The 21,352-nt window shown below is 35.4% G+C and overlaps 1 protein-coding gene across 1 annotated transcript in view; it reads left to right on the forward strand.

The window, feature by feature from the left end:
* The first annotated feature begins 474 nt into the window (after nt 1–474).
* The window catches only part of LOC135075702 (protein kinase C, brain isozyme), a 269,524-nt gene continuing 248,646 nt past the window's right edge, over nt 475–21,352 (forward strand). Inside the window, exon 1 of the mRNA XM_063970159.1 lies at nt 475–782. Coding sequence (XP_063826229.1) covers nt 598–782 — 185 coding nt within the window. The 5' untranslated portion in view covers nt 475–597. The remainder of the gene's footprint in view (nt 783–21,352) is intronic.

The following is a 21,352-nucleotide window of genomic DNA, read 5'->3' on the forward strand; positions in this document are numbered from 1 at the left end:
CAGAGAATGAATGAGCGAGCGATCCATTTCGCCAAAGAGTGTATAATAACGACGTTATTTACGTTATTCGTTTGCAATCGTTATCTTTTTGTTTCAATAAGTTTTGTAATAAATAGAAAATGAGATAGATTATTGAATAAAGCATTTAATCAAGTTTTTTTTTAAATTAATGAATTGTACCTCTTTTATTTACTGTCCAAAAGTATCTTGAATTGTTCGTTATACTACATAGTTGCTAACTTGTAGCCTAGTAAACAGTTTATAAAGAATTAAGTATTGAAAATAGAGGCAAATGCTTCTTTATCAACTTAGCATTTTATACGACATACAGCACAAAAATATTTAAACTTTTGAAGCCTAAAGCACGATGGGTAATAAATACATTGAGTGGCAACACTTTGGGGTAATTTGACATGACATTGACAGATAAATCTATTTCATTTCATTGGTCCCTGGCAAAATTTCTTTCTTGACAAAGCGCAATGACGTTCGACTGAGGACGGTGGTTTTCGTCCGTGCGGGTCGCGAAGTCTAGCGATTTTGTGAGAATATTATTTATTTCCGAGTATACCGGTGTCTCGGGCTCCGCGAGTCGCGATGGCGGACGAGGAGAATAACTGTGACGATGGTGGTGGTGAAATGAAGGTGGATCAGGCGCTCCGCTTGCGAGGCCGGAAGGGTGCCCTCAAGAAGAAGAATGTTTACTTCGTGAAGGACCACAAGTTCATGCCGAGGTTCTTCAAGCAGCCGACGTTCTGTTCCCACTGCAAGGATTTCATATGGTAAGGACATTGTTGTTTTTAATGATCGTTAATTTTTTGGGCGCGATTTGTTAGGAAATTAAAAATACATCGTTTGTTTACAATGCGGAGGCGCCTTGTGATCAGTATCGGCTTTCGACAGTGCGTGTATGATAACAGATGGCTTAGATCTGCGGAACAACAGCGTTCGATATGGGTTCATTTATCGATGGAGCTGCCCATTACGTTTGCATTGTATGCACTAACAATAGCACTTGACTTTCCAGCAAGCCTTATTTGCTGATGTATTTAATGAGTAGCCTCGATATGATATATCTAGACTCCCTGTCTAAGTATGAAAATTCCAATACGAATCTTATTGGAATTACAAAATTACATTAGGTTAATTTAAAAAATACAGCTAAATGTTCATTAACCTGCAGGTTTTATTTTATTTTGTATTATACAATACAAAAATTTATAACAGCAATTTTTACTGCACTTTTTGCTGTTGTTAATTTGTACTGCTCTCCTGTGTTTCAATAAGTTTTATATACCCAAAATTAACTGCAAGGTACCTGCCTGATTTGAGCTAATTACTGTTATCATGACGGTTAGTGTTGGCATTAAACAGGAGTCCACAATCACAAAAATTCCATTGTTATGTGTAATGGTGATAAGCTACTACAAGTTAAATAAATCTAAAACTGCATCACAAGTACTGAAACTGTACATTTAGGTATTACATAATCTAACTTAAACATAGGTATTTCGTTTCAATAATATATAAAACATTATTAAATATGAATTACTATGTATCTCAAATAAAAATAAAACAGAGTTCTTCCGGGAAAAAATATTGTCCGGAGTTTAAAGGAATGGACAATTTTTTTAACTAACAATTTCATAGAAGATAGCAGTTAATTTGAAACTAAATTTGTAATCTGAGCAGTTATTTAATATTTGATAGTAATATGAGATCACCTTCCTTCCTGTCACCTAACTGCTTTTGTAAACAGACAAATATTTGTGATTTATTCAAATAAATTGTATTACCTAATTACCTAATATGATTCATACAAAAATACCTACCCAAAACAAAAATTTTGGTTACAAGTTTTTGTCTTTTATTTTTATTTTGGCATTATATTTTTTTTTATTATATCCTAGAAATACCTTTAAAACTGCATGCAAGGGAACTAAAATTTGTTAATTTTTACTATGACTTATAAAAAACAAACATGTTATGCAATTTTTTTCAAGATTTTTTTTAATTTAAACACAATCTACATTCTCAAAACTAATTTTTTAAAACATAATTTAATCTTCTATCTGGCATATTTGTTACTATTTTTCTATCCTGTACCTTTCCCATTCCAGAATTCCCTGAAGTTGTTCCTGTGTATCCCAGAATCCCAGGAGTTGGTTTACTATGTCAGAATTTTATCAAAATTGTCTAATTTCTGAGAATGAGTGAAAAACGAAAAACAACGCGAAATAAGACACATATCATATTAGAGTTTGTGTTATATGATTTAAGTAAAAATATATAATTAAATAAGTTATATTTGTGTTTTAATTCACAATTTGTAAATTTTATCTTTAAACTAGAGGCCGCCCGCGATTTCTTACGCGTGGAGTTTCGTAATATCCGTTCTTAGTGAGCACCTACGTTCTAAAAGGAACCCCCATGCAAAATTTGAGACTCCTAGCACTTGTAGTTTCTGAGATTTCGTGATGAGTGAGTGAGCGAGTGAGGCAGTCAGTAAATCAGTCAAAACTTTCGCTTTTATAAATTAGATTAAATAGAAAATTAATATTTCCTTGCCTTTTTAAAATCGGCGTGCTTATTGAATTGATATCGATTTGTCTAGAGAAGAGCATTATTCATTATCGGCAGATTAAAATTATAAAAATACAGAACTCTACATCGATCGTTTAAAATATCACTATTTTTTTGCAATCTATGGGTGTAAAAAAAATGTTACGCCAATTACTTCTCGTTCTTTCAAAGTCAATTCTGATTTTACAACCAAAATCTAAAATATTTATTCAGTTTAGACTACAAACAAAAAAAGAAAAGATAGCCCTTACCGTTAACCGTTTTTGCAATGCAATGTTCATAATTAAACAAGGATATTGGCACTGCTACGCGATTCTTATTAAAATGTCTTGCGATTTCTCGTACCATTCCAAAAAATATTTTGTCGGAATTTCGATGAATCAAAGTTGAGAGAGGCGTAAATCCCCGCGTTGGCAGATTTGCAGAACTTGGTGTCTTGACCTCGTTTGATGAATAATACTAAGCATAAAAAAAAAAACAATGCACGCATGTAAGGCTCATAGATGATTACCTACGCGCTTTTTTTAAGTGCTAAGTATTTCTGCATCAGCAAAACTAGAGTAGGACCATAGTGTAATAGTAGATTGATGAAATGTGTTAAAAAATGAATAGAAAGGATATATTTTATAGGCTCTATGTATCCATGTAAACGGGAGACTTGCAAAAAAACAAGAAAATTGCAGAAAAAGCCAGCACATTTTATTATTATTGCTGTATTTTGAATTATTTCCTGCCATGATGAACAAAGCAGATTTTTTCATATCTGTATTATCGTATATCGTAATTAGCTATTCTTTTACCATCGAAAATATTCCGTCAATATTTTTCCGAAATCAAACGCCTGAAAAAGAAATAGTACATCTCCCAAAAGCCCAATTCTTCTCTTTTCTATAAAGATATTTTCCTTATACACATAGATGAGATCAAAACAGGAAAGTGCTGGCTGAAAAAACATTTCACTTAACAAGCAACTACTGATTGAGATCCATTTCGTCTGAGGCCTACCTATATGTCGTGTAGGTAATGTGTAGGTATATTATATACCTAGTCACGTCAGTTATGTATCACCCAGGCAGGTTACTAAATGATCTCGAAGTGACTTTGCAGATCTGGACACAATCGTCGTCATTCGTAATTTATTATGCCGTTCAGTTTCAGTAGGTATAGGTACTTACATCTTAATCTAGTCAACCTGAAATAGTAGTTTCAGCATTAAATATGAAGTTTAAATATCATTTTTTATTCTATTTATCTTAGATTACTGGTGCTTTTAGGTAAAAGCGTTTAAATATTTCAATATCTGTCATCTTGCTAATTGTTCGATATGTTCTTCTTGGTACATAAATACATTTTAATACATATTATTATGTTGAGTAGGACCTAAGTAATAGATTCCTTTTTGAATCCGACCGATAACCTCTGATTTTTAATATAAATGTAGTAGTAGTACTCGTAGTAGTAAAGTAAAAAAAAGTAACGAATCAGCTGCGTATGTTATACAAAAACCTATTGAAGTAATAATGATATAAAATTCTGTATTTCAATTAAATTAGCTTGACGATAAAAAAAATTCGCCATATTTACGTTAACACCGGAGGTAAATAATTTTATTCTCACCTAAAATTATGTTAAAAGTTTAACGACATACCTTTGGCAAAAGCATTTAGCTGGAAATATTTTTACCGCGGTGATCATTGTTGGTACCGCTTTATTTTCGCACTAGATAAATGATGGCAAAGACATCAGTGACGTACGGCCAGCGATGTCGGCAAAATCACAGAGCGAAGACGTCAAATGGAACTTTATTGCTGTTTTTTTCAGATTTTATTTGCTCGACTAGCGTAAATAGAATCTAGGTAGGTATGCTTGTCACTGGCATCTAATCTGGATAAAAAGGGGTCAATTTAACTCGGGAATATTGATCCGCTATCAATCAACTTACTATTAGTTTTCCTAGTTTAAATCTTACTATATTATTTTAATTGGAAAATCACTATAGTGGAATGCTGCATTTTAAAAAATGTGATTAAAGTGAAAACCTGAAGGATAATGCAAAAAAGTTTTACTGGCCGACTATTTTAATTCTTCTATTCAAAGTGATTTCATTTTGCCTCGCATCAAATTGGGAGCAGGCATACACTAAAGTGGTTGACACTGGTCAACGATTGGGTATGGTAATGATTTTTTTTCCGAACTGAGTCAGAGTACCTACTCTGATAACGGTTTTTTCCGAACCCTGACTCAGTTCCAAAAAAAAACATAGATAAAAAAGGTATCACCTCAGTCCAAAACTTCGCATAATTTAAAACAACGCATTAGTTAACACGTCACCTTGTTTGAATGTTGATTGCCATAATGTTTCTTTCACGACCCGATCCATCATTGTCGCAGTTAAATATTTGACCAAATACTCAGACTCAAATAGGACTTTGAACTGTGAGTGCTAAGGGCTTAGGTCGCCAATTGTTTGCTGTTGGTTTGTTAACAAACCAGTATTTGATCTGTCAACTAGTGGCCGCACGATATGGCACAATCGGGCCCGTATCGACGATTGCAAATGTAATCTCGTAACAAGTACATAAATTAAATTATTTAGGTATTTTTAGTAAGTATAATGAAGTACTTAGTGTTATTAAGTGTAAGCTAGATTATTAGAAGGGCAACAATGGAGATTACATGAACAGTTGACAGTAAAATCAGATTTATTTTTGTTCTCACTGGCTTCTGGATAATAACGGTTGCGTTACGAAATAACATCTTATTATATTTAATCTAAATATTAATTCTTAGCTATATTCTAGAAAAGTGCGCATTTTGAGAAACGCACATTATCAGAAGTACCCCTTTTGGGAAAGCACCAACTGAGAAAATTGCTTGACTCGAGTGCAAACATAACGAAGTGCGCATTCTGCGTCATCATCACAATTTCTACCTAAGATGCCTTAGTCATAAGATGCCCTGCTTTATGCCGTTGTCTGTATAATATCCGCATTAACCAGTAACCACCCATCTCAATATCGTTTAGGTATTCGCGAGCGGCGATTGTTTTCACAGGTGGCACCAACTCATCTGGCTTGTTTGGATTCCCGGAGATTCCAGGTCTTTGTTATTACGACCTTTGTAATGAACGCAATATACCATCAGTTCTAATAACTCGTGTGCATCATCATAGATGATTTTGAGAATTCAAAGGTTTATTCAGAATTTTGTAGTTAATTAACTTTTTTTTAAATCTCCAGCCGTAATTACCGGAGTTTGGTTTTTATAAGGTAATACAATTTAAGTATGCAGACAAATTAATGTATTTTTTAGAGAGTGCTGGTAGCTTCTCGCCAATGTATACGAGCAAACTTGTAGGCTCCATACTTTACACACATTTATGTACAAGGTACATAAATGTGACAAAATAAGTAAGATTATATTTTTCCAGTAGTTTTTTTTTAGAGATTGATCCCGTTGCGAATTAATTTGACTTAATAAATTTGTTTGTACGGAAACTAGGTAGACGCGCGTGGTATAAGACCTTAGCGACCTTGTCGATCAAAATAAAAAGCCTTTCGAATATTGAACTAATGATTTTTATAAGCTTCATTTTTGTGCAACCAAACCATAGTAAACACATTTTCAGCGGGGTAATAATTTCGATAGACATAAACATACTTAAACCCATGTCAGTATAATTAAACTACGAAATACTTCATCAACCATGCATTTAAATTGGCCCAGTTAACTAAGTATCAATCATTTTAATGGAACATCAGTTGATGAGAAACATAATCACGCCTTCGCAACACACCCGTAAAGTAGCTCGTTATTCAATTCCCATCCTGTTATCAGGGAGTTTACATCCCCTTCACAAAGAGAGATAAAAGCCTTTTGTGTTACTACATGCGACTTTCAGCTGGGTTTTTCAATGGTTATTTAACATGTTGAAACGTTTATGAAGACAGCATAAACTTTTATGTCTTTGCCTCTGAATCACATGGATATTTTATAATAACTGTCTTCCGGAATGGCCGTTAGTTTCGCATTCTTTCATACGATTCCGAAACGACCTGTAAATTCAGAAGTAAACATTTTAATGTCTTTGTTATTAGATTATTTCGAAGAACAGCCCAATATAAAATACATGACGTTACATTTGTATTTAGTATAGTTACTGTAGCGGACGACACAAGTAACCATTTTATCTTAATTAATATGCACTTTGTTTTTATAGCACAATGTTGTGGTAACTAGTTTTTAGATTGCTTTTATAATAATAAGAATAACCATATACCTACTTAAACCGTGGATGAAATGTTACTCAGCTTTGAGTTTACTGTAAATTTTTCTAAGCAAACCAAGTAGGTGCTTCAACGGTTGCAGTGGAATGAAACTTTTATTATATTTTGTTCAGAAACCAATCTGAAATGACTAACAACTAAGATTATTTCTTTAACGATGTTTCAGCAACTGTATTCAGAAGCAAACTTGGATGAGCAACAAAACTAGGATTTAAATTACCTGAACACAAAGTGGAACACGGCTTATTAAACAATGTATATTCAGTAACAATGTCGGGAATTAAATTCTGTTACGTCACTGTCGCCCACGCTTCTGCGGTTATCTTCCCTCTCGAAGTTCAGCCGAGTTGGATTAAATAGCTGGAACAAATACAAGTAACAAGTCAAAGGATTCTGTAACTTGCTTGAAAAGAGCTAACCTATTACTTTAACTTTCTTGATCTTGAGTAGTGCGTATTGGAAAAGTTTGGGCAATACTTTTCGGTGAAATGTTACCTTGATTAGGGTTACGATCCGCCTCCGTCTTGATGATTAAAGATTTAAACAAAATTTATTTTTGACTTTTTTAGATTGGCGCCCAACGTGGTGCGCATATTCTGCCAACTTAAGATTTATTTACGGCTTGTTATTCTGTTAGGAACTACTTTTATGTCTGTAATCTCTTCTTATCAGGATCTTCCGAGTCGGCAGTAAAAGTTCCTACGTTCTGTTTATGTAGGTACTGCTGTGGTTTGTCTTAAATATCGAGGGTTAAGAAGAATTTGTACGTGTACGTTATGGGGTATTTGGTATTGAATGTGTTGTAGGCGTATGTGGGGTTGATGTGATAGTAACATAGCTCCACTATGTCACATGTATAAACATTTATTTTTAAAGAGTAAATTGAGTTTATCTGTAAAGTATGTAAATTAACCATATCGTCGTAATAACATCACATCAGATGGTAGGTTCTTATTGTACGAGAAGCCCAATGAATTGTGTTTATGAGTTAAATGAATAATGGGATACTATTGCAAATCATTTAGGTAGGTAGGTATGTATACTTTTTTTTGCATTATATTCGAGCCTTTTAAGGCTTGTTTACTCTTATTTTTCATAATCTCAGTGCACTCTTTTGTGGAAATACCACTTACAAAGCGTAGACTCAAGACCAAATAATAAATGAACAAGCCTATTTAAGAACCAGAGGGATCTGCGTAATAGCGAATCATTAAGGAATAAAATGGTTCATAAAAGTAACAGCACCTAATAAAACGTTACTTACAGACCCTTTGTGATATTTGTGAGCACAACGAAAGTGATTTGCATTTTAACGGCAGCGTCAGGTGATTTTAAAGTAAATCTAAGATTATAAAGATTCCTCGACTGTGGTTCAATTATGCATTGGTTAACACTAAATTGTCTGGGCTTTAGTGGGAATAAAATTAAGTGTTAAATTAAATTTATGTATCATCGAATTGAAAACGAAGCGCCATTATAACCTCATTATACAAAATAGGATACTATATCCCAGACGTACAAGAAGCCGACCCCGATCGCAATGGGACAAAGGTCAGGAGAAACAATAAACACATTACCACTCCTTTGAGTCGCGCAGTCGGGTAAAAAGAGGAAAATTTGGCTTGCTTGCTTAAAACTTATAACAAATAGGGGGTTACATCTGACTTAACACAAACCTGATATATTTCATTCATAATAGTTATTTGAGCTAGAAATATAGCTTTGAGTTCTTCAAATATGTTAAGAAGCCCGTGGTCTTTTATAATCCATGGCAGTGAATAAGCGTTAGTAAGATTGCAATTGAGTTCTCTTCTACTTTTATTGGCAGTAAAATTTTACTGTCATTTGACGATAAGAAGAATGAACTTTTAAGCTTTGAATTTAGAGACCATAGTCTCCAAATGCTGTTATGAATAAAAAGTCCTGCCGTATGTTTTGCAGTGTGAACATTATGCTAGACGCCTCATAAAAAAGGGTCGTCTGGCCATCTACAGAATTGGTCCATATGAATGGACACTTGAGAGCGTCCAAACCCCAATTCAAGTATGTAATATTCGTTCAAGAAGGCGATATAGGACGCAAAATCACCAAGGAAGTGCTTCAGTATTCATGGCATCGAGATTGCGTTTTGGGAGGACTTGAGAATGTGTCCTGAATATTATATTTGTAAAGATAAGATGCAAAATTGGTGGAAAAAGTAAAGGAAACTGGCAAGTGTGAGTTACTTTCGCGTTCAAATGACTCTCATACGTTTATACACATACATCACGCAATCATTGGAGTAATGACTGTTTTATCGTTTGGATCCTACCGGGTCTTCTTCGATACCTTTCCAAACGATCACAGTATCAGCCACGTGTACAGTTTCTGAGAAATCTTCCCAGCTCATAAAGACAGATAAATAAGTGTTCTGATGTTATAAGAGTTCGGATTTCTGAGAAAAAATCTCCGAAACTCTAAAAAGGGCGCGGTTTTGACCTGATACTGTCGTTGTGAAAAATTATATTTATGAAAATAGAGGCTTAAATGTATGTCTTCCAAACAACGATAAACGGTATAAAAATTCTCCTACATGTGTACACCTTGATCGTTTGTTTGATAACATTCCTTCACCATAACTAGCTTCTAGTGCTGGTGTTGCCATCTTGACCTAGGACCTAGTACGTGCCCGAACTACGTTATAGCGAGGAATTTACCGTTTGCAGCAATATTGTCCCTATGAGACCATTAGGCATTTGCGAAATCCATATTTAATGAGTACCTTCGTCATCAAGGTTGTTTATAATATTCCTTGTACATTTCGCTGGCTGTTCGAAGGTAGCGGTGGTTGCTGGCGCCTACTTAATGGGTTTTTAAGTGGGGCGAGTCAGGTGACCTTAAACTTGGAATATTTTTCATTAGAAACACTTCCGGGAGTTTCTAAAATAAGCCATGTTAGGAATTAGGTTACAAAATTGGACAATTCATTAGAAATAAAAGTTCATGTTTCTTTGCATTTATGTGTCTCTCGCATTCTTCTATCATGGGGGATGTAACAAATGATTCAACAACTCTGGTTCTGGTTTCAGGCATTTGACTTAAAGTGTAGGTACTGTTAATAGTGATATGCCCCTTTAGGTATTTTATTCTGGAATCATTAGGTCGCTTCAACCCTTTTAGTGTCCTTTCACTTCTATATCTTATTCAATTTTTGGACTATTATATTACAGAATAATCCTTATACTATTCTACTTTTGACTCATGTTTGCAAAGCAGAATTTAGACGGCTTTTTACATTTTTCACGGCGCATGTCTATTTTCTAGTTCTGCACAGGAAAATGCAGCTTTGAATTTGCTGTGGTCGTTCGAGATAGGATAGGACGGCTTGGCCGAATAAAGCAGAATAATTTAGGGTTTGAATGCTGGCTGGCAATGCATTGTGTACACGTGCTTTGTTTTGTCCCGGCTTATAAAGAGGCTACTTGCATAGGCATGGCAATATGGCATATACGAAAGCAGCACATTTAAACAATGAATTGTATGGAGCTTTGGAGTTAGATGTGGAACGGTCAGCCGGCGCTGAGCGTGGTAGATGTGCTACTTTAGAATGTCGACTTTATAAATAAGCCTTTGCATATTATGTACCTACATTGTGTTTTGGTTCGGACTAAGGAAATAAGGTCTAACAAATACAAGTTTTCCAAGTAATTTCTTCTCGAAAAAATTATTTGAAGTGAGAGTAAGAAGTGCGACCTCTCTTTGTATGTTTTTATGACGATCTTTAAAAACACGTAGGTAAAACATCGAGAGTCTTATCCGAAACACACTGTTATAGAATTGTTTTAGAGTTTTTTCAGCGGAAAATGTGATGTCTAAAATAAACTTTCAAGTCTTTAGTCTATAGGCTTTTGTCTTGTCCATTTCACATAACACATCGCTTCGAGTGTGCTCCAGATAGTCTCTCCAGTCAGGGCTAGGGCCTTGACCGTGTGAACTGAATAAAATTAGTCCATGAAACTCGCTGGCAATGTTGTCCGGGACGGAAATCACAGACTACAGACTTTTGGTCGGCCGATAGTTGGACTCAGTTTTAATTTGTATGAAGAATCGACCGATCCAATGAGCGCACTTTCTTACATCTCCATACTGATTAACAGCCCGACCCAACTATCGGCCAACTAAAAGTCGATGGTCTGCGACTAGGTTGAAAGTTGGTAATAGGTAATAGTATGTAGTCGACCCCATTCTTCAGTTTTGCGCCAACGTCGTTGTGATAAGAAAATGTGTGGCAAAAGAATAAGAAAGTAAACAGCCAGTGCTTTGGGGGCGTCCATAAATTACGTGAGACTTTTAGGGGGGGGGAGGGGGTCAACGAAAACCTCACTAAATCTCACGTGGGGGAGAGGGGGGGTCTCGGAAAATATCACGTAATTTTTCCCGCAAGAAATAGAGTAAAATTGCCAGAAAACTGGGTTATTGAAGTAAAAAAAAATTTTTTTTTTATGATGATAGTCATTATCATCATAAAAAACAATATATTTCAGAAGCAAGCAATTACTTCATCTAAAGTCACTTTTCATATTTCTTCTAAGGAATTTTTACTGGTTAAGAAATTGTATAATACATGAGTCAAATGACTATTACTCTTAAACTAAGTAATGTATCTTAACCGTTATAGTTTTCCTTGAAAAAATTCATCCCCACTTTACATGCAGGGAAGCTACCCTAGAAAAAATTGACGGGAAGCTACGGAACCCTGCACTGCGCGTGGCACGACACTGGGTTACTGATTTTTTCATATAAATCTAATAGACTCGAAGCATAGACATTGCAAAATAGGCATTTTATTAAATATCACGTGAGATTAGGGGGGTGGGGGAGGGGGTCAGGCAAAATCTCACCAAATCTCACCAAGGGGGGCGGGGGGGTTGAAAAATGGCCAAAATTGTCTCACGTAATTTATGGACGCCCCCTTTCTGATTAAGTTGGAGTTATAAAAAAAACAACTTAAAAGAGTTTTTCTAGAGTATTTTGTACAAACCAGTTTGCCTCGATTAAAATATCTATTACAGCAGTTACAATGGTTTATCTTAACATTGGAACTCTTAAACCTGAGGGTATATTGAAGATAATGAGCTTTCACAGTCTATAGCACCTGAAGAAGCCCTACACACCGCAGTAGATAATAAAGTAGCGTATTTCTACAAAGCCTAATCTAAATGTATGTGGTACGTAACTCAATTAACAGGTGACAGACTTGACCGTAATTGTATTAGAAATGATATTAGTTGGGTCACACCACACTTCACACACTTAGTACGTATCGTGTACTTGACATCTACCTATGTACTTATGTGTTGGTATGTATTTTTGGCAGGCCGCAAAGCAATCATAAATTACAGAATCTGAATAAAGGCATAAATAAAATAACCTATCAGGTTTACTAAATTATTTTACAGAATTAACCAAACCCAAACAATACAATTAAGTACATGCCAGATAACGGATAATGGAATATTGTTTCCCTGTAAATATTTCGGTGGATTGAAAATAAAACGATTTAGTCTTTTGTTGGCGAATTTTCCCTAAAACGCGGAGCATTCAAAATCTAATCTTCCTTCTTGGTATTAAGAGTGTATTTCGGGGTAAATAGCTGCTGGTCATTAAGGAAGACGCTTGATTAGTCAGTTGTGCGACGGGTTTCATCCAAACCCTGTTTTGTGCTTTGTTAATCTCGATTAAGTAGGTCGTTACTCGATTTTCGGTCTTAAATTTTGGGGGTTTAGGTTTGGAGTTAGTTGGGGTCGAGGTCAGGTAGAGCTGGGTTGTAATGAAGGTGAAATCTCAGCGAAAATATAATGGGCGAGGTTCATGATCGTGCTGCGGTCGGGCTGAAAATGGCCGATCGTCGTTTGTTTCGTCGAGATACGTGAGCGTACAAGATCTGCATTTATTACAGTATCTTATGTATTTTATACAGTATAAGTATGTATTTATTTAGGTTTTATTGAAAAAGTTTAAATTACTAATTTAAAATTATTATTTTTGTTTACCGTTACTAGTTTCGGATCTTTGCGTTAACGTTAAACCCTTGATACAATAACTCAAATTAGGAATGTGTAAGTAAAGGCCAGTATTATTTAATTAAATCTCCACAGACCGTAGGTCTACCATAACACTTTATCTGTCAGATATCTCCAGTTCCACCCAAGCCTCGTGAAACTAAACGTTGTAGTTATTTACAGGGATTTTAATAGCATTAAATCTGGTGAAACAGGTCCTCGTAATATAATTTCATACCCACTGAGTTACACTACCTCTACTTTTCGGAACAATTAATTCTTATTACTTTGTTCCAAAATACTTATCGTGTTCATAAAATTTTAATATTGTGTCACATATAAAAATGTCCATAACGCAGCATCCAATATGGTTTCACAAATAAAAATGAAAATGCGGCAATATCCATTCGCCCGTTCGCTCTATTCAATTAAAACGCGCCAAACGAATTCGCAACAGCTGAATATCAATGTATTAGTTTCATCACGAAACTCAATACTGTGTTTAATTCAAAACAGATAAGTAACGCGTTGGCAGTATAGTTGGTACGCCCGTGCCAACTCAAACATTGAGACTTGATAAGTACCTGTGAATAGAGTTGCCAGCGGTGAATTTTGAATTAGCTTTAGGGTAAATTTAAACTAATGTTTATTATCGCAAAAAGTAATTCGTTTTGGAATGTTTTATTAATATGACGATACAGAAATAGGTCGACAAAGTACTTCACAAAACTGAAACCTTTAAACAAGACAAAAAGAGCACAGAATTTAATAATTTTAATTTAGTGATTGCTCGTCTGATGTTGTCAATTTGGCTTCAGTGTCAACAATCCTAGCTCCTTTTTATATTCAATTTTTGATTAAAGAAACACTTTCATACAGTTCAATCTAAATATTTCTGTACCAAGCAGTATAAGTTTCAGAACTAATTTTTTCCTCGATTAAGCAACTGTAGTATCAGACATTACATTCTCATCTCAAGACAAAAACTAACATGTAAGATCCAAATTCTAAAACTTTTATACTTGCAATGATTGCTCCGCAAATAAGTTTCTTTACGTGCTATTTACTCCAATGCATATTTGTTAAATACGTACCAACGAAATGGCCCATTAGCGAGTTTCAAACTTGACTGGAGTCTTTCTGAGCAACGAAGTTTTAATTACACTGGAGCCAGCCCCACTAGAGTTCCAACGTTGGCTCCAGCTCCCCAACTATCGTACGTGTGTTGCTTGCCAAACATTTGGTGTAATGAACCTTCCAGTGCTGGAAATTGGGATATTCAACGTGTGTAAAGAAAATGCTTGCTTATGCTTAAATGCTACTGCGATTAGACCATACATTTAGAAACTGACAGAGGTATTTCGTAAATGCAAACATCGTTTTGGGGAATAATTAACTTTTTTAAAAAATAAAACCGACTTCAAATGCGTGAACACAAAAAAAAACTAAAAATTTAAAATATTGCGTATAAAAAAGTTCATCCCCAATTTTCCACCCTTGGGGGTGAAATATTTTCTTCAAATTCGCATGAAACCACCCTTTTGATAATACCTATTCAACAAAAAAATAATCGTTCAAATTGATTTATAATCGGCGGAGATATTGCGTATAAAAAAGTTCATCCCCAATTTTCCACCCTTAGGGGTTGTTTTTCCTATTATTAAATTTAAATGGGACCACCCTTGAGGTATTACCTATACGCCGAAAAAAGATTTGTTCAAATCGGTTCATAATTGGCGGAGTTATCGCGTAACAAACATAGAAAAAAAAAACATACGGGTCGAATTGAGAACCTCGTCCTTTTTTGAAGTCGGTTGAAAAAGTGTTATAGGTGTACCAGAATCTCATGGCAAACAAAAATATTGGAAAAGTGTGTTTTTCATATGGCAATTGTCTATGGTTTAATTGTCACCTGTCAAAGAAAATTATGAAATCTGTCAGTCGCTGCAAAAATTTTGTAATCTCTTCTTGACTATTTGTTATTTTTGTGAAAAAGTCGAAAAAGCTCAAGTAAGTCATATTGTTTTCAATGTGAATTGTAAAATAAGGCATAATTCAAAGTCAATCTTTGATTCTAAACGCGCCGTCGAGTTGACAGTGAGTTGGACTGAAATGTTTGATACATTTAGCTTATTACCCAACTGCGTCAGAAGGAGGGTTATGTTTTTTTATTCTTAAATAATAGCTGCTTTATCGATGTTTTCAGGTATATCTCACAAATTGGTGCAGAGGAATGGTCAAAATGTTATGACCATGTAAAGAAAATTGAAAAAGATTTAATCAAGCAAGATTGAATAATGGAGAAGTTTCCAATTTTTTTCTTTTAAATAAACTTGAAATAAATATAAGTAAAACTAATAATAATTGTGAAAGAATCATGAAAATATCTCTACAAATAAATAAGTTACAGGGCCCTAAAGTTGCGCATAACTATTCACGCCGTTTTGATCGGTGTATTCACGCACAACAGTCATTCGGGGTACAAACAGTAAATCACCCCTGATCCAGTGCTGTTGACAGATCCATATTTTTTTAAATCTATTTCTATTTTTTTAAGTCACTCAAGATTCTTTATTAGTAAAATTTTGTAACCTTTTTTTTAAATATCCCAGACCTGGCCATTTATACAAAAAGAACGGCACCGCCTGTTTCAATTCCACGCTAAAATAAGTATGTAGGTAATTTAAATAATTAATTACCCAGACATTTCTAGATCGATTTAAAAAAAAAAAAACTTCACCGTCTTTTTAGTTTTGGTATATATTTTAATCCCATTCAGAGAAATATAGTTTTTTTTAACATCAGGAAACTTCTCCATTGAAATGTTGGAAGAACAATTTATTTACAACACCTCTTTATCTTGATCATTCTATTGAAGAACAAGAAATGCAAGTGGAGTTCTTAGAATCGTTTTCTAGTTCTGAATGAAGTGATAAGTTAAAAGTATGGTGCATAATAAAATTAGTTACTTTAAGTAATATACGATTTATTTATAACAACATTCTTCATACTCATACCTACCTAAAATGTATATTCGTACTTTATGTTCATTAATATTAAAGTCATAAAAGTAAAAAAATTAAATAGTATCAATATCGTTTATTCCAATTTCCCCGGTATTGCTCTCAACAAAGTTTATTTTCCCTATTTGCCATGAGATTCTGGTACACCTATACCTATGGATTCTGAAAAATGGCATGACGATGTTAGACGACTACATTATGGTCTGTTAAACCCTGAAAGTTGTGACTGAGAGCAATTCAGCCAGAGTCGCAAGAATGATTACTCATTAAAAATGATCATCAAAAAATAGCGTAATAATATCAAGACTGGAGTGCAGCCGGTTATAAAGTTTTATGCGGACAATTAAGATTCTTTCGCAGCCGATCGCGGACATAAATAATGTCGTAAAACTAAAACTAAATGCATAACTAATCCGCAATCGCATAACCGTTGTAGTTAGGGCCTAGTAACAAATGAATTAGTTACGATACGACCATGGTTACACATGAGCTGCTCGATCGAGATTAATGTACCTACTGCATGAAAACAAGACTTCTTTCTTTCACCAAGGGCAACCATAGAATCGTACCATAATGTTTTGCAACTGTCAAACACATTTTCAGCGCCATTTGGTTCAGTATTCGAAGTACTGAAAGTGGTAGAGCATTAACAAAAAAATTGTCTCTTCTGGGGCAACAAATGTGCTGTCAGTGTAAACGTACTTATCTATCTACAAATTTTAAAGAAGTTACGTTTGTAAGTTTGTAGGAAATAATCTGTGGAACATCTGAACCAATTTTGGCTTTTACCGCTACACATACGTACCTCATGTAGCAAAATTACATAAGATGCTGTACAGTACTCGTAATTATCTTGATGTGCATCGAAACAGTAAAACTTGCTGTCACACATTAACAGTCATGGATACTACAATATAAACAGCATTTCTGAATACAAATATGTTGTTGTTGTACCCACATTATGTAAAAGTACAACGGTTTCGATGTCGTTTTGTTAAAACTTCGTAATCTTATCTTCAGCGGATATAACACTACTGGATACAAGACCTTGAATCTATAAACAGATCATTACCCTTAACTCTAAGGCTGGGTTGCACCATCTTACTTTAAGTTTGATAAACGTCAAAAATCTGTCAATTTCCATACAAAAAACACCGGTTATCGTTAAAGTTACGTTCAAAGTTAGGTGCAACTCAGTCTTAATACGACAGCGTTTTCTTTTTAAAGCTTAAATAAGTAATAATAAATTTTAACCTATAGAGATTTTTGAGTATTAAATGAACTAAAAAAGTGACTAGCCATCTCCGAGTTAAGTGTCAAGTAGGCTACTCGTTACTTAAAGCCACAAGTAGCAATTTATTAGAGATGGGCCGACTAGTCGCCGACTAGTCGGGAAAGCCGACTAATCGGCATCATTTGTAGTCGGCCGACTAGTGACGACTATTCGGCAAAATATGCCGATTATAATCGGCGCATTACAAATTAAATATGTGAATGAAATAAAACTCATAATCACCAAGATGATTATGAGGTAGACCAAGGGCGTTTGTCTAAACCACTTTTTACTGCAAAAATCAGTAAAAAGTGCTTTCACCAGATTTAAAATTTTGGCAATCAGTCTAAATTCATACAAAGTTAAGATTAGTTAAAATTACCATGAAATAAATTATCAAATGTGTAAAGTTTATGTAATTTGTCCATATAAAAATTATGACTTTTTTTGGGAAAATATACATGGAATTGCATACCTATCCTGCGGGGAAGTGGTAGATTATGTGGGGCTCCTCTCATCGGAAGGATGAGGAATACCCACATAAATAATAGCCCCTGCTGGGTGGGCCCTGCTTATCTGACGGTGGTGGTAGTCCGTGCTCTGCAGGCGGGGGTACCCCCACGTCCCCAGCTCGCTGACCATCGCCGTGGAGGGTGGAGAGGAATCAGTAGGCCTAGGATGCGTGCCGCGATAAGCGCAATTTTGCCCATACATTTTGACGTCGACAAGTAAGTATAATATCAGGGCGCGCATCCTAACCCAGCAGAAGGCGATCATATTATTGTCACCTCCTCTGACCCCTCCGCCGTCGAAAATTATGACATCTACCTCAGGTACTGTTAGGTGATTGTAATGTTGCTTTTTATTATTTATCATATTAAAAAATCTCATTTCTTAAGAAGTTACCTATATTTATCTCTTTAGATAATCTAGATATTCATATTTCTTTGAGAAATCTAGATATTATTCTTTGGACAAGTAGGTATTAGAATGATCGGCATTGCCGATTAGTCGGCCGACTAGTCGGCAATTTGAAAACCGATTAGTCGGCTAGTCGGTTAGTCGGCAAAGACCATAGTCGGCCCATCACTACAATTTATCCAATCTTTCAATCTCTGAACAATCGCTAAAATACTGCTTACTTTGATTTGCTAAATAGTGTAGGTACGTAAGTGTAGTATAATCAGTAAGTAACTAATTAGAATTTTACTCGAAGATGGTGAAAGAGGCCAAGAGCTAAGTCAATAGTTGCAATTATGTGTTTAATAATGTAATATTTAATAATTTGAAAACATGAAATTCTTTAAACAGGTGCAAGACGTCGTGCTGCAAAATTTTTTGGGAGAGCAAAAATAATACTAAAGATCTTGATTTTCTTTCGTCACCCTAAACTGATAGTTGCATTCGACACCTTCATAAATCTATAAAATCCAATAGTCCAGGCAAGTGTAAACTGAAAACTAAAACCTTGTTAGTGGTGAATCAGATTAGTAACACGTCGTCAACACTGCGAGCAGTGATCCGTAATCTAGCCTGCATTGAGAAACAAATCGAGTTAGTTACACTTAACTAGGAGTTCTATAGACCTTTAAGAGCAAAGTGGTGCAGGCAGACTTTTATCATAATAGAAAACGAAAATTACCTACCAATTTTTGACGTTACTTTTTATCATTTAAAGTTAATGTTTGGGTGTAAGTAAGACGTCTATCGGTGTTACTATTAAATATTTATTATTGAATTATTAGGTACTAGGTGTAAGATTAAGTAACAGTTAACAATGTGAACTTCAAATATTAAGCGTCACAGCCACACTGTTAATTATCCATTTCCGTTTTTGCTCTCGCTCTCATCAAATGGTGATTCTTTGCGATAGAACAAGACGACATTATGACCGGCAATGGGTAGTTAACACTGTTGCTGATAGTACATGAAAATTGTGATTGTTCTACTGAAATGTTAGAGAAATAAATATTAGACGTTCACGCGTTTCAGGAATAAGAAATACCTATGTGAAAAACAGAGTCATTATAATAAATGGACCCTGACATATGCTTGGCCATATCGTTTATTGCAATTTAAATTCTGATTTATGGTTGAGTAGGCGAGCACTGAGAGAACCGGTTAATACTCGCAGCGTAGTTAGAGTACCTACAATTGATAACCAACATTAATTAAATTCATTTAGCTTCATGCTGCTGCTTATCTGAAAATCAATCCAAGGATCGGATATTATTAGGTACTCGTATCTTCGTTTAGATTGCCCAATTTGTTCCAGAACCTTCCCAAATTTTGATCAACCAGTTCCGTCCAATCAGAAAATCCAAACTACGTACCACAGATCCGTGCGACAAACAAGTAGATTACGGAGACTAGCCGTTCAAAATTGGGCATTCAAAGTTAATATAAACTAGGGGTGCCATCTGTTCTGGTTAACCAGACCCAGGTTGGGTGATCGGAATAATATTTTTGTGTCCTCATCAAACCCTTTAATAGCAAAATCTAAGGGCCTTATTACAAAAAAGTTAAGCCCGGGACGAACACTGGTTTAAATGACATTCCATACTAAATTCAATTTAAACCAGAGTTCTACCAGAGTCTAACTTTTTGTAATAAGTGGAAAAAATTGTCAAAATTCGTTTAAGGGGGTCTGAAGCTCAGCGGCGTCTCCCAAGGTTTTCCACAACCACCGGTCCGGGACCTGCATCCAGGTGCTTCCCGCGACCTTTACCAGATTGTTGGTCAACGAGTGGGAGGCCCACATTGAAGTGTCAAAACATTCATATCCATAGTTTACAGAAAGATTTCGGCAGCCCTGTAGAACCCCTCAGCATCTCGGTTCACTGGGCACTCCGAGACAAACATTGAACTGTAAAAATATCCATATAGTCGTCCAGAAAAATTGGAAGTTTGAAGCCTCAGTTTTATTCCACAATAGAATGGCAGCCCTATAAAACCCCAGCGTCCAAGTCCATCAGACTGCGACCGATAGAGACGTCAGTCGGCCACATCCCGGCCACGTGTCTGTGCTCGTAAAATTCGATTGTGCTCCAGTCGTAAACTGTTCGGGTTATATCGTACGCGTGACGTAACTGTTATGAAATAATGCCGTCCCAGTTGCGTTGGAGTGTCCCGTTCTGTTTGGTTTTTGGGACACTTTGAGGTACCTATCCTACCATGATTAATTAATGCAGATTCTTTAGGTTATGGGACATCTCAGTCTCACCCGCGCAATATTTGTCTCCGGACCAAATGTCCACATTTTAAAATGTGAATGGGTAGATTCGCCCAAACCAGTTGGCTAGAAAGGGCTACTTAATTGATACTTAATTAAGATTGTCCTTTCACTTTATTTTTAAGTTTAATTTTTCATTTAGTTACTACTACTATATGAACGTTTTTTCTTTTACTTGTAATCACTCTGGCTTAGGAAAAAGGTTTATATCAGGCGATGGATTGTATTTTCGCAAAATGATGTCCCATTTTTATTTCAGTCCCAAAAGCGTACAGAATGGAGCAACACCAACAGTATTACGGTTTTGCCTTTATTGTTCATCACTCGCGGAAGGTTTTGTTTGTTTTACATAACGATGTATGTAACAATGTTACAGAATTGAAACCCGACGTGACTCTGAGATAAGGCTGCCTGATGGTCTCGTTAACGTGTGTTAATATATTGTGATTGATGTGGTTTAATTAATACAAGTACAAACTTCAAGGTTCCATCCTCGGTGCGTGTTTGAAAATTTACCTAATCATGTACATCTTTAAACATAGGTCGCTGTAAAATCATTATTGTCATTGCTTTTAGCAAATTGTTGACAAAATACAATGCAACGCTGATTAGACAATGAAGCTGAAAATAGCGGCCACTGCAACGAGTCCTATATTAGTAGTACTGTTTCCAATTTATTTACAGGATTGATCACCAATAAAACCCAACATATTATCATGATCAACTGTCCTTTACAGTCCACTGCTCCACTTCCACTCCAGCCTCCTCCACTTTAGCGGAGGGTTTTGCCATAATCTCCACGCTTGGCAGGCTGGTTGGACATCACAGTTTAAAGGCATCCCACATGGCAAGCAATAAAAGAAGTAACATAATAGTCCGGCCGCTCTATAAAAATGTTTAAAAAAGGTACAGAA

Source organism: Ostrinia nubilalis, chromosome 10 (genome assembly GCF_963855985.1).
Source record: "Ostrinia nubilalis chromosome 10, ilOstNubi1.1, whole genome shotgun sequence".
Classification (NCBI taxonomy): Eukaryota; Metazoa; Arthropoda; class Insecta; order Lepidoptera; family Crambidae; genus Ostrinia; species Ostrinia nubilalis.